Raw genomic sequence first — 14,229 nt, 5'->3', positions numbered from 1 at the left:
CTAAAGCCCAATTAATACATATTTATTGAAAATAATCCTTAATCATCAAATATCGGTATGGATGCAGGACAAAGTGCATAAATATGCCGGATGTGAAAGAGCAGACAGTGGCAGGCTGCACCATACACACAGCTACATGCTCTGCCCTTAGCAGTGCTCGCTCCCAGCATAGTTTACAGTTTCCACTTCTTTCATTCCATGTCAAGAGATGAACCCAATTTTTTAAATCCCTTTATGTTAATATTGCGCTTTGCAAGAGCAGACCTATTAATCCAGCTTTAACCGTATAAGTGCCATTATTCCCTTAATAAGATCACTGGCTGTGCTGTATAGGATTAAATACTTATATCATAACTGACACTGTCATTTCCTGCGGATGAGAGAGGTTTGCCTCTCTGGCTGTCAGTTCCGCATTAAGAATCCTTGAATCTACTGCCAGTACTGTGCCAGGGCACGTCTGGCCCCCGAATGCAGGTAATGAATGTGGGAGAGTGAGGGGAATAAAATCGGGACCCGTGGGTTTGCTCCTCCTGCTCTCGTCTCTCCTCGCCTCTCTCAATCTTATTCTCTCTTCCTGTTTCTCTCTCTCTCTTAACCTCCCCCCCTTTCTGATCGCTTCTCTTCTTCGGTGAAGTGGCACAGCATTATGCTGGTCCTCCTCAGTACTTCAGGTAGTGCTCTTTAATCTGGCCCTTTGCTCTGTTCTTAATTGGCAGTTGGATGCTGTTTGGTCGCAGTGCATGGTGGGGGAGCTGCAAGTGGCACCGGCACTGCAGTGCTTCGCCGGGTTTCCTGTGAGCGACGTTAATGGAAGAAAGGGCATCAGAGTGCACTGATAACCCAACATTGTCGGCGGTGAAATCATAATTGTATGTAATCAGGGCTGAACATTGAGGCTGTTTGAAGCAGCAGCTAATGAAGGAATCGGGGCTTGGATAGAGAAGAGAGCAAACTTTGTGGATCAGACCTGATGAAAGAGTTGATCACGAGGAGTGGATTCTACGAAACATGTCGCACATGTCGTCATCAGAAGAGGCATTCAATCTAATTTTAATACGTTACTAAACAAGGTACAGCAAACAAATTAACGGACAAAAATCTTGAATTAAGTTCATTCAAACCAAACTAAGAGAGTTGTAATAAAACTTGCTAACTTCATTTGAATAAACTCAAAAAGCGGCAACAACCTAACATTATATTACAGATTTAATCAAGTCTATGAAGTGACACACCACAGAAAAGTCTAATTCCAGGTCAGGAGGCTAAGTAACCTTCATACATGCCAGTTCAAAGGTCAGGCCAAAGGCCTATTCTTTGTGTTGGATCTCAGCCCTTGAACTCAAGTCCTTATTTGGCACCTTTACCCAAAATGCCAAAAAGAGTTTTCTCCAGAAACCCCAATCCTTCTAGTTTTGCCCCCAGACAGACAAAAAAATAAGAAAAAATAATATTTTCAGAACAGAGCGAGAGAGAAGGAGGGCAGGGTTGAAACTACCCATGACGCTGGTTAATGGACAGTTTGGAATGCAGGCCTGCGTTGCCTCCTCCATGGGAATTCATTTCTTTATCAAAACAAAAGGCAGAGCTTAACTTAAGATCAGACCTTTGGGGAACTGTGCCCAAATTTCAGCAAAATTAAGAGGTTGGGATTTTTTTCCATCAGTGATGCCTCTGAACTCCCATGTCTGGTGCTGCGGAAGGCAAACCCAGGCAGATTTAGTGCCTGTGATGCTCAGTAGGTTTCAGGTGTACAAAGCTGATCCCCTTCTCCTCCCTTTAACTGCTCACTCTATACGTGAACTGACTTTCTGATATCATATTTTTTGGGGGTATTTAGAATGTGTGTCTGTGAGAGAGAGAGAGAAAAGCAGTAATATCAGTAGTAGAAAATGTCAAACCCACGTATTAGCGACTACTCTATACCACTTTTTTTCTTTTTTCTTCTTTATCTTAAAATAATCCCATATGGCTCATATTATCACTGCATCCCTCACGCTGGTGGTGTACATCTCTCTGGTGCTCAATTTATGATAATAATGGTTTTTGGATCATGTCCGAGTTTAAGTTTTTCATTTACCATTATCCAATCGATTGATTTTGATGAGTATCAGACCAATATGGATACTTGGTATCCTAATGGCTCATCTCTACCAATTTTACATCTTTTCTGTGCATTTTGTGGGTGAGAACATCAGGGAAATTCAGCAGCAGGGAAATTCAGGCAAGTGGTAGCATCTTAGTTTAGTATTGAGGATGCATGAAGGATATTCCCCCTCTTGCTTGCTCTGAAATATTGAGAACTTTTCCTGTTGTGTTCCCGCATGGGCTCTCTTGATTTTATTCCGAAATGTACCAATGTGAAGAATTACCTTTTTCCCCCCAAAAATGGTTATCGAGCCATCCCTACTTCAAGCTGTGGCTCCTCCACAATTTCAACATCGAATTCATGTTCTCCTCTTGTTGTTTCTCTGTTTTTTTTCTAACAGAGGATGAGAGTTCAGGTACACCTTACCACCGCGAGCGGCGCAATGCTATCAGCTCCCAGGTCCCGACCAACGAGGAACCCTCCACCTCCACAGAGGAGCGACCTTCCCTGCTCAAGAAGGAGCTCCACAGTTCCCTGCCCCACCTGGCTGACCACGCCCTGCCGTACAGAGGAACCCTGTTTACTATGGACCACCGCAATGGCTACCTGGACTCACACTATCGTAAGTCCACTTGTCAGGAAAGCTCATTTATTCAGTACCGTTATGAAATTGCACAGCTCAAGGACATGATTATAGGCCAGTCTCTACTCTGTAGGTGAGAGGCAGGACTGCAAGATGCTTGATTAAGTCTGATAGATTAGCCTCTCTCTCTTGTGCCTCACACACACATGCATACACACTTGTCTTGTTTTGTGCTGGGGAAGTTAGTATGGGGAACGGCCAGCGTAGCTTCTTAATTCCCTCATTAGGGGCCTGTCTGAGCACAGTGCTGTGCTTTCGCTCATCAACACACACATCAAAGCCTCTTAGCATCGCAGATATAGTCAAACCTCACCGCTCTGCCTCCCTCTCTCTCTCTCTCTCTCTCTCTCTCTCTCTCTCTCTCTCTCTCTCTCTCTCTCTCTCTCTCTCTCTGTGGGACTCTGTGAGAGACTGTGGGAGAAAGGCAGCGAGCGATAGAGCTACACCGAGAGAAAGAGAGGAAGAATAATGTCTTGCGAGATTGAGGTGAAGCTGTAGGGCTGTGGCTTGAATGAGATCCTGAAGATAATTTTGAGAAAAAAGGTGAAAAAAAAAACCAGTAGTCGTTAGATAACATTACAGCTTTGTGTTTGTGCAAAGACAGAACAGGAGATAGATGATTGTGGAGCAAGAGGCTGATTAGAAGGTTAATTCAGCAGCCACTGTAGCCAGGACTTGGGCCCAAACCCATTTCCCATTTTTACCTTTAACCCCTTTCCTTAGGGGTAGTGTTAAAAATCTAGCCCTGCGAAATGGTGCACCCCTTCAAGAACGTGATCCATCGTCACGTAAGCAGATGTGATGTGTTTTTTTGGTGTTTGCATAGCCACGTAACATGCGAACCGATGTTGTTTTTTTTGTTTGTTTATGATGGTAACAGTAGGGCCAGGTCACACTTTCTTCATTCATTTCCACATACATGCACATGTCCACTGCCCTGTTCCGCATTCCACACTTGCATGCTTGATCTCACATTCCATTTGAGTTACGGCTGTTTCTCTCCTTGAGCTCGTCCTCATTTGTATGTTCTTGTATTGCTTTGTACTGAGTTGTACATAATGTAGGTACCAGTGAACTCCCGCATTCAACCTCAGTCAGGTTTATGTCATGCACACCCTTGCAGACCTCTGCCCACATGCAGATGCAGAAAGCATGACCTGGCTCTTAGTTTCCTTGAATTTGGTAAATCTTAATCTTTGTATAAATGGTGAGTTACAGCTCACTCCACCCCCCTACCTTAACAAGAATCAGGACAACCTACACCTACCTGTGCAAAACTGACGGTTAGGGCTAAGTGGTAAGGGTAAGGGGTGGAATGGGATTGATCCTTAGCCTGGATTTGATGTGATAGCTTGTTTAGTTTGGTCAAATTGTCTTTGAATTGGGACAAACGGAGTGGGACAGAGTGATTTTAACCCGCTGGCTGTAATGAAAAGTCCAGTGGACCCCAACATTATACTGTAACTCTATTTATTCAGCCACTTCATTAGATTCTGCTCCCCTGTGCTTGGGTGCCTGATAGTCACCAAGGTGCCTCTTTAAGGGAAAGGTTACTTAAAACCAGGCAGTGGTGCTGTGGACAGGACGCTCAGGGGCAGAACATTACTACCCATTACAACCTGACCTAACTCAGCAACACTGCCACTTCTCATTTTATGTGTGTGTGTGGGTATATGTGAAGGAGCTCTGGTGGTTCCAGACCACTGAAGCCTTTGGGCTGGGAGCAAAGGGGGAGGAAAAGGGTCGCCGTGAGGCTTGGGGTCATATGGAAAAGTCACAGTCTGAAATGGAGAGTTCAAAAGCAGCAGGAAAAGTCAAAAGGGCCGTGGAGCTTCAAGGGGATTTCTTTGTGCACTGCGGCTCAAGAGGCTTGAAGTCTGCAATTGTAAGAAGCAAGGAGTGAAGCAAGTGTTGCTTACTGGGAAGGTATAGTAATATAGTGATATAACAGTGGAATAATGTTGTCGACCAAAACAATTATTTATTCTTGAATCTAGCTAAATCAGAAACATTTGTGATTTGTAGATCCGATTGGCTGATTTTCTCTTTTTTGTAAAATAGTTATGAATTCACTACATTATGTAGGGCTGCCTTAATTAGTATTAGTAAGTATTTTCACTCTCAATTAAACTGATAAGTGTATAGTTCACAAAGTGTCAGAATCTGTAGTGTCATTAGAATTTCTCCCAAAAATGGTAAGATGAATTACCAGTGTCTTTAAGAGGAACAAACCAATAAAAACATAACAAGTTAGACTTAAAAAACAAAGCCTGGATGGCTTGTTGTGTTTTTCATCGATCCTCTCTGTCACTTCTCTGATCCTGACTCTGCTCAGGAGGAGCTGTGATCAGAGATGTGAGAGCCTTGCTGTGTAAAACACCTCCTCCTGGCCCCAGGTGTTGAAGACATGGGGCGTCCCTTAAGGCGGCGGTCCCATTTTGTCTGAGTGAACCCAGTACTGGAGCTCAATCCCCAAGAGCTCCAGCGGTCTGAAGGTCAGCAGCGCAAGAGGGCTCCCCTTAAACCTCCACTTCCCCTTCCTCCCTCCTTCCCTTCCTCATCTGCTTTGAACCAGAGGCCTGGAGCATCTGTCGCCACTACACCATAAGGTGTAAAAAAAAAAAGCGACTGGCTCCTGTTCTGGTTCCATTACACATATGAGCGCACATTTTTTATAAACACACATACACACATGTAGCCCTTACTCCACCAGCGGCAGTCCCTCTCCATGAGGGCTTTGTCACCTCCTAAATTCATCCCAGGTGTGTGCATGTGTGTGTCTGTGTTCGTGATGGAGAGGGGGCCCTAAGTCTTTGTGCTGTGCTTGCACAGTGCACCACGCCAGGCAGCAGACAGCCAGGTAAATCCGATTACTCTTAGCGCTGCTGTGTGTCAGTGCTTAATGTGCCTAAATGCGATGGCACCTGCAGCCTCCCCACACCTGGGTTTTCATAATGGCAGCGAAGCTGCGGGAAGTGTGGGAGTTGAACAACGGGAAGAGAGCAAGGAGGGGTGAGGGGGGGGGTTTATCTTCAGGGGTCTGTGCTCTGGGTAAATCTGCGCTATTCACCCAGACTTGCGGTCTCCCACTCCTCTTACGTCCGCGGCCTAAGACTGTGTTTACTCTGGTTTTTACACCCACTTGAGTGCAGAAAAGAGGAGACACTAAGGAAACATTGCCCCATTGTTACCATTAGCTAATCGTTGTGTTGCCTGAGTCTTAGCTGCCTTTCTCTGGCAAACACTGGATAAGAGTCCATATCCGTCTTACCACAATACTAATACATGGGGCTTTGCTGTGGGATAAGAAGAAAGGATTGAGATGGGGATTAATGGGAAAGAAACTGTTTTCTTAAGATCTTAATTGTGTTGAAATGTGAATGGGATGCACAGGGCTGACATCTGTTTACATTATATGCTGATTAGCCGGTCAGTGGTCCTACAGCAACAGTGAACCCATCAGCTCTGCTTCTTTAGAGGCGCTGCTCTTCTTTAAAGTTTCTCTTTCTTAAACACTTGCCTTCTTTGCAAGACTAAACACATCCATGGAGGGACTTAAATCTTTTCAAGTGCACTTTCTTGCAAAACTGCAGAGAATGTTAAGCGAAAGGGAGGGCACCAGTGAGGAAAGTCAATTTGCCAAGCCCTGAAGACAATGCTTGAGGTTTTGTGGCCAAATCAGTGATACAGTAGATCGCTGATAGAAAACCAGACACATTGTCTTTTCAAACAAAAAAAAAAAAGATCTGTGTCTAGACTAGGGTTTCAGCTCTGTCTCAGACGTAATGTAAGGTGGATAGTCTCCTCTGCAGCTCTTTCCTTAGTTTCAAAAAAAGTATTTCTACCAAGAAGCAACAATAGTGAAGGGTGAGGGTCAAGAGACAAACAAACTTTTAAAACTGAAAGTGTTTTTCCACATCTGATAGTCGAGTTGTGGTTGATAAAGTGTCTCCGTTTCTGCCTGTCCAGACATTTCAAATTAAAATGGCAATCGTGGCAATGCAGTTTGGACGACAGGCGCATGTGTTTTCAAATAAAAATGGAGTGGTATGGATGTCCTTTAAGTGCGTCTCCAGACTCTTATGGCTGCCTATCAGCCCTGCAGTTGTCGGGTTAGCTGTGAGAAAATCCCCACACTAAAGCTTTGCTTGCCTTGACTGATCTCAGAATCAAAGCTTGCTAAGAAGTGGGCAGTGAAGATACGGGTCTCCTGGCTGAAGAATTCTTTCACATGTATTACAGTATCCCAAACCTCTGAGCCTGGCCAAAGGTGACTTTTACCTAGATCATGTGTTCTGGGAAAGCTAGTAAGAACACAGGGCCGTGGCAATGAAACCTGTTCCAGGGTGTTATGGAGCAGTGGGGGCGGTGGGCTTCCAGTCCTAAGGGTTAAACTCTAAACTGCTGTGTCGAGCTGATCTCAGGTCTACTGGTCCGTAGCACGTCAGCCTCTGCCTCGGCGTCAGTCTGTCTGCCTCAATATCAAAATGCAGCTGACCACTGAACTGAATGAGCTAGCTGTCACCAAACTGAACGTGATCTGCACAACAATGACCCCGCGCTCGCTACAGTTAATTACAGTGCTTGGTCATTCAGTTCATACGGACCTTTCCAGATGTCTTGAAAGAGTAAGAGTCGTGAAGAGAGCAAGAACGAGCTCTTATAAAGAGTGCATTTGTGTTGGAGGGGGAAAAAAAATTAGAGCAAACTTCCCGGCCTCAGGTTGGTTTTATACATCATAAGTAACTGGCTGTGGTACAGGTTCAAACATCCTTCCCCCCCAAAGAACGGGGGGGAGCTCAGAGGAGAGCCTGGGGTGAGGAGTCATGTGCCTGTTTCATGGGTAAGTGTTTGTCTTTGTGATTGTTACAATATTGGCTTTTTGAGTGTGGTGGCACGGTATAGTCCCCCAGCGGTGTGCCGGCACAGAGAAGCCTGCGGCACACTGCAGGCAATGGAGAGGGATTCCTTCCATCCACCTCCTTTCATCAAGAAAGAACAACATGGGCCTGCGTTCTGCCTTGGCCCCTTGGACCAGCGCACCAGGGATAATCAGATGATCCCCTTTTATACAGCTTATTAGAGGCATCTCACGCTGTACGATGGGCCATATTCTCACATGCATGTGCCCCTTTGTAGAGCTGGATGATTTAAGGGGGTTAAGCAGAGTTTGAAGTGCTTTGAGAATGGACTTTCATACCATCTTTAAGGTCATGTGGTGCTCTCACCATACAGCTTGTGTGTGCACACACTGAAGGTTAGAGAATAATGGCGGTTCCCATTAACAATGACAAGATTAAATGTGAAGGGGCTGAGAGGAATTAAGACGAATTTCCAGAGAACTTAAGATGTTCAAAGAAGAGTACTCAGCATTTCTTGGTATCACTGCAGCAACATCTGCCACTGCGTTTTACTCCTTCTCCAGTAAGACTGGTTAATCAGTGAAGTCGCAGATGTAAGCAGGAACAATAGCACTTTACTGTTGTTTTTCAAGGCTTAAAAAGGAAGATTTTGCCTTTTTTTTTGTCTGTCCAGAAGCAGCAAACACCACCGCCAACATTAAAACCAAGCATAATACTATAAAAACAAGAACACTAAAGGCTTATTGGGGCGCTCGTCTTCAGCTAGATGGATAAACCCACAATATATTAAGCTTTTCCTCTCCTCCTTAAGTTGCCCCGTATTCTCCAGGACGATAATCACCTCTGTGTGCTGCGGGACAGTTGTTTCATGTCTTTCTGTGTTTGTTTCCAAGTCTCATCACCTCTTTTTATATTTGCTTTCCTCTCACAAATAAAGTAGAAAAGATAAGCGCTCGCATCCTTTCAGCCAGCAGCAACCCGTATCTTGCTCTTGTCTCTGGAGGGTCGCGAGTGAGTATTGTTCTACACGTATAGAGGAGGCTGATGAACACGGTATAATTAAAATGTTTGTAGTGGCCTGAGATATCACAGGAGAAGGGAGTCAGGGCTGAGTGTGAGGGTATAACTAAGACAGAGGGTTAAGAAAAAAGAAAGAAGAGCCACAGAGAGTGGAGAAGAAGAGAGAGAGAGGGGGGGGGGGGGGTGTAACAAAGCAGAAAATGAAGAGAGACATAAAAGAATGGGAGCTGAAGGAGGTCAGGCCCATCACAGGCTTTAGTGTTGCCTTCAAAGATGCCTGGGACAGGTGGCAGCTCCAGACAATCTCGCACCACAGAGCAGCATCCTCTCAGGAGGAGATAAGGGATTCCTCCATCCAGGCGCCCTCCTCTCCCCCTCCTCCTCCTCTTCCCGCTTCTCCTTCACTCACACTCTCCACGTCCCCTATGCCCACCCCCTCCTCTTCCTCTTTTCCTGTCTTCACTGGTTCTCCTGCTCTCCGTGCTTTGATGTGGCTCAGTGTGAGCGGGCAGCTGTAGGCCACGGGGCTGCAGCAGCGCCGCTGGGCCACTGGGCCGCCGGAGCGCTGGGAGCCGAATCAAGCGCGGCTCAATCAGTGGGGCTCTCCGGTGCCTGGCACTTTCAGGTCTCATTAAAGCGCTCCGGCAGGGTTAATCCTCTTTAAGGTTTACATGGGCCCCAGTTTGTCTCTCTGCCCAGGCTGAGGGGAACCCCTGGGCGCCACCTGTGTGACAAAGACTCAAATCACTGTGACACAAGTTCCCTCCGTCTGTTGCCTCTCTCCTTGTATACTCCAGTCTTTCTCCACGGCCCTTGCTCGCCGTCCCCTGTGTATTCTGCCCTTTCTCTTCCCTTGATAGTACCTAGCCCTGGTTGTAAGTCTTTAAGGATTATTTGGGCGGAAACTGTTGACAGGGGTGCAGCAAATGGATTACAACTTTGTCCTTGTTTTTGGGATGCTGCAAGGAGGGAAAGGAGGATGCACTTTGAATAATTATCGAGGCAAAGAGAAAGGATAAATTGAAAGAATTAGCAGGATGATGCTAGAGAGAGAGAGAGAGAGAGAGGGTGAAAGAGAGTGCAAGGTGACAGCAATGAAAAGAGGAGCAGAGAGTGGAAAATGGGGGAAAATCACAGAATTCCAGATGTTGCTGGGCCCATAAGACCTAATTGGTAGCGAGGCATCAACCCCTGTCTGGCCTTGCAGAGCACAGCAGTCATTTGTCTGATTGCTGACACTGGGCTTTGTCTTTGCTCTGTGACACACTGTTTCCTCCATTAACCCAAATAATGGCCATGTACCTCCAGAGGCCTGTCTGGACTTTGTTTAATGTCTGTGCAGGTTTGTGGGGAACTCAGGAAAAAAAGGAATTTAAACACAGGTGCATGCCATTTAATTCTTAAATCTACGAAATGACCTCATCATAAGCTTTTCGGCTTTAAATCCTAGGATACATTATGTTTCTCGATGGGTTTCCGAACCTTCAGTGCAGCCGCTGGTTGCCACTAATTTAAACACCATATGAAAATCAGACACAAAACTTGAGCTGAACCTTTTTTTTTTTTAATAAAAGTTTTTGCCAAATATTGAAACTCCAGATTTGGCTTATTAAATGGCAACACGCTACTGCTTTTGCATTTACTTACTGAATTACTTTAAGGTATGTTAGAAATAATTTACACCAGGCCCTCTATTAACCACATTACCATGCGCTAATACATAACTTTGACAAAAGTAAAATTACAAAGCTAAAAAAAAAACACTCACTGTGATGGATTACCTCTCATAATCAAGATGGCAAGTTGACATTCAAAGAACTGAACTGAGAACAATGGCTTCACAAGGATTTTTTTTTTTTTATCTGGAAACAAAATTGCATTAAAATGCCACATTTGGTCAGTGGGCTCCCACCTCCCGTCGTGTGTCATAATAGAGAAGCTGTCCACAAACAGTGTCACACCTTTGTGTTATAATAACGCAGGTGTGTTACCCTCCCAGTCACAATCACACAGCCACATGCAGTGTCATAGAGGCCCAATGAGAAGCTGTGATACACACGTGCCAATCCATCACAGAGGAATTGTGTGCATCATGAATTCTGTCACCGACATGACCTTCAGTTCATGTATATGTATAGTGTATTATTCATTTCATGTGATCACAGTGCATCATTTTATTTCTTCCATGTCTTCAATTTCTAAATAAAGATCTCAACACAAAAGAAGAAAAAAAAACACCCTAGAGTGGTTGTGTTTGAGTAGAGGGGGAGTTAAATAAAATGTCCTGGTGAGTTAACCAGAGGTTTAAATCTAGTCCTCTCTCTCTGAGAAGGTATCACTGTTTGCCGAGTGGGAGATAGACAGATGATAGATAAAGACAGAGGAGTGCAGTGCGATGTTCCAGTTGCTAAACTGCTGTGTAAATCTCTCCCCAGCTGGGTGGGGAGAGGAGGCCAGTGGGTGGGGTAGGGCAACGAGGGTGCAGAAGTGAAGGGAGTTGGACCAACGCTCAGTGCTTTGTTCTGCTCCCCAGCTTATCCCAATCTGGAGAAATCCACCAAATGTGGGAGATAGATCAGTGCTCCACAGAGGCTTTGTGAAATAACCCTCACACCCCGATCCACACTGGGATACAGGGAGGTGGAGAAGGGAAGAAAATTGAGAAATGGCAAGGGGGGGGGGTTACTGGGTGACTGTGGGCATGTCACCGTCTAGTAATGCGATGGTCCTTGCGGTGGGTGTTGAAGACCCACCGGTCGCAAAGTAGTGATATTTTTCTTTTGCGCCCAATCAGCTGACTGTCGTTGGCTCCGCCCTTACCATGCCACGAGGGAAGGGTGCCAAAGAATGGAACGGTTGAGGCTGGTTATTTGGTTATTTTGGTACTATTCCTCATGGAAACGCAAAAAAAATTACAGTACGTAATGAAGCGGAAAAAAAGCATTTAAAGGCTACCTTGGCACATCCAAAGCATAAGAGAGTGATATTATATCATTTTGCTTTGAGAATGGAGAAAAACCTACGCTCAACCAAATCTGTGGACTCATCAGTTAGCTGTGCAGTGTAAAGAAAGTTCAACCTCAGGTAGCTCATAGTAAGAGTAATAAATGATGTTGTGACATCTGTGTGCGTGCGGGCTGGGGAAATATCGAAATATCTTCAAACGAATAGCATGTCATGTAACATTCGTTGAAACCTGACTTTTGGAAAAAAAAGTGCCTCGACACATGGATGATGTATGAGCACACAGAAGCCTTGAACAATGATCTCATGCTTAACTTTGATGGTGTGAAGCGATAACCTGCTTCAACGTTAAATCCCAGTGCAAATATGCATAGACTTGTAGCACCACGAAGAAAAAAGGATGGGCCTTGACCAACTTGTTCAGTCTAGACAAACAAATTAGTTCTGACAGTGAGTAGAGCTGGTATGTATACTTGAACTGAGAGCCTCTTATCGTGCAAAACCGACATTTCTCTTTCTACCACTCACTTTCTCTCCTCGTTTTTCTTTAGAACCATCACTTTTAACCACATAAAAAAAAAACTCAGGGTTTTTGCATTTGAAAGCATTTGCCATACATGTATGGGGAACATGCAGAGAGCTTTCACTTAACACTTGCCTGTTATTTAACTTCTCTCTTGCTTTCTTCCTTTTTTTTTTTTTTTTTTTTTTTTTAAATGAATAAAGATCTGTTTTTATCTTTCTCTATTCTTGTGCCCAAACATTGCATACAGTAGCGGAAGCTTTGCTCAGCAAGAGCGTGCAAAGACTAATTTATACAGCGGTAATTAGGCCATTAGACCTGAAACAATCTGGGACCTGTAATTAGGCAAAGCGCTCCAAAAGTCAACAACAACTCCCATTGAGCTTAGCTAAACAGTCGCCGAAAGTGTTATTTACATGTCCAAACAGCTTGAGGTCTCAGTGTAAGCAGACATGATGAGAGGCTGGGTGTAAAGGGATTCATCACAGGGGGAGTTTGCCATCACAAGCACGAGCCAGCCTCTGAAATGCGTCCACTGAGAGTCCGTATGAGGCTCCATCCCCTGCTAACCACATAATGATGAGAGGCCTGGTGTTATATGTCATGAGGAAAGCGGGATCAAAAGTGTTAAAGGCTACATCCACATTACTCCATTTTCATTCAAAAACGCATAGATTCCGTTCCAGATACTTCTGCTCTCTGCACTAACCCAGGTGTTTCACAGCCTAGAAAACCAAGAGGTTTGAACAAAGCACACTCTGTTTTTTTGAGGCTCTCTGAGGCTTTTAGTCCGGACAGAGAGAAATGGAGACGCCCATATTCACTTAAAAAAAAACAAAAACGTAATTACTGGTAATAGTTCCTGCAGTGGACAAATGCCTAATGTTGTCCTTGCGATAGGCTGATGACCTGTCCAGACTCGGACCCTCCTTCCTGTCCAATGTTAGCTGGGGTTGGCTCCAGCTGAACCCATGACTTTAAAAGTATCGGTATGCCATTTATTGGGTGCTGACCCTACAAAACTTGTTGCGATGCTAATTTTGGAGCAAAGGGAAAACTGGCTGAGCAGATTTGTCTTCATAAGCAGCTCTGTAGACCTATCGCACATTTTTTTAAAGCCCACATAAAGTGGTCCTGTTGCACATATATGTTAGTTATGGAGGTCTACTTACATACATTAACTTGTTTTTATAGTCAAAAACCTCCTAGTTGCTGTAAACGAGCCGAAGACAGAGTGTGATTGGCCAGCCAGCGTAGAGGCTTCCCAACTGTCTTGTGACTGGCCAGTACCCGGAAGTGACATATTCATCACACCCGCTCGCAGAAGCACAGCTCCCCCCTCTGGAACGGTGGATGCACTGCTACCCATTATCAAAACATTGTTTTAACAATGTTTAAAAATAGTTTCGTTACGACTCCCCGCCACAGTCCCTTTTATGACTTTGACCCAGAGTCAGAAGACACTGTCGCTCGTGAAACACCTCCACAACGGACATTATTCTTCTTCTGCGGTTCAATGTACGCAACCGGATGTACCCGGACTAGTGCCCGGAGCAGAACGATCTGCTGTTCCGGAGAACCGCTGTTTACGTAGCCGGACCAGGTTTTTTTCGGAGATCTCGCTGAGCCCGAGATTACAATACAACACAGCGTTCTCAGCAGTGGCTGAACTGTTTGTTTAGAACCTTCAGGGCTTCTTAAACAAGGTAATGATGCAGATACACACTAAAAAACAGCATTATTTGGAACTTCCGGTCTAGGTCCGCTTTAATGATTCAATGCAATTTATTTGGTATGTGAGTTGTAAAAAACCAGACCAGGGGAGGTTACCATGTTTGCCAATCAGTGAAATAGTGGTTACATTGGAACAAAACAATAGAGAATGATTGAATGATGGAAAGTTGGGAGCCACTGCTCATAGTATCTCAAGGTGGCATCTTCAGGAATGAACAAAGCCCCAGTAACACAAGCTACATTGTTCTTTTGCACCGCATCTTTTCTTCGCATTCCCAGAGAGTATAGTGACACAAGTTGCACACCTATACTTGCAAATAAGCAAACAGACAAACTCTTGAGTGTCTTTCATGCAGTTTGCAAAGAGTTGCAGGGAGCTGGTGTAACCGTGGGCCTC

General features: G+C 44.8%; 1 protein-coding gene across 1 annotated transcript in view; it reads left to right on the top strand.

Moving 5' to 3' along the window:
* The window catches only part of gli3 (GLI family zinc finger 3), a gene marked incomplete at its 3' end in the record, with an annotated part of 105,896 nt that overhangs the window by 40,451 nt on the left and 51,216 nt on the right, over positions 1 to 14,229 (top strand). Inside the window, exon 3 of the mRNA XM_083901314.1 lies at positions 2,487 to 2,708. Within this exon, the coding sequence (XP_083757440.1) occupies positions 2,487 to 2,708 (222 nt within the window). The remainder of the gene's footprint in view (positions 1 to 2,486; positions 2,709 to 14,229) is intronic.

This window comes from Microchirus variegatus, assembly GCF_963457635.1.
Source record: "Microchirus variegatus genome assembly, chromosome: 15".
In the NCBI taxonomy this organism is placed as follows: Eukaryota; Metazoa; Chordata; class Actinopteri; order Pleuronectiformes; family Soleidae; genus Microchirus; species Microchirus variegatus.
The sequence above is the reverse complement of the archived record's forward strand: the minus strand, read 5'-3'. Positions and strand labels throughout refer to the sequence as shown.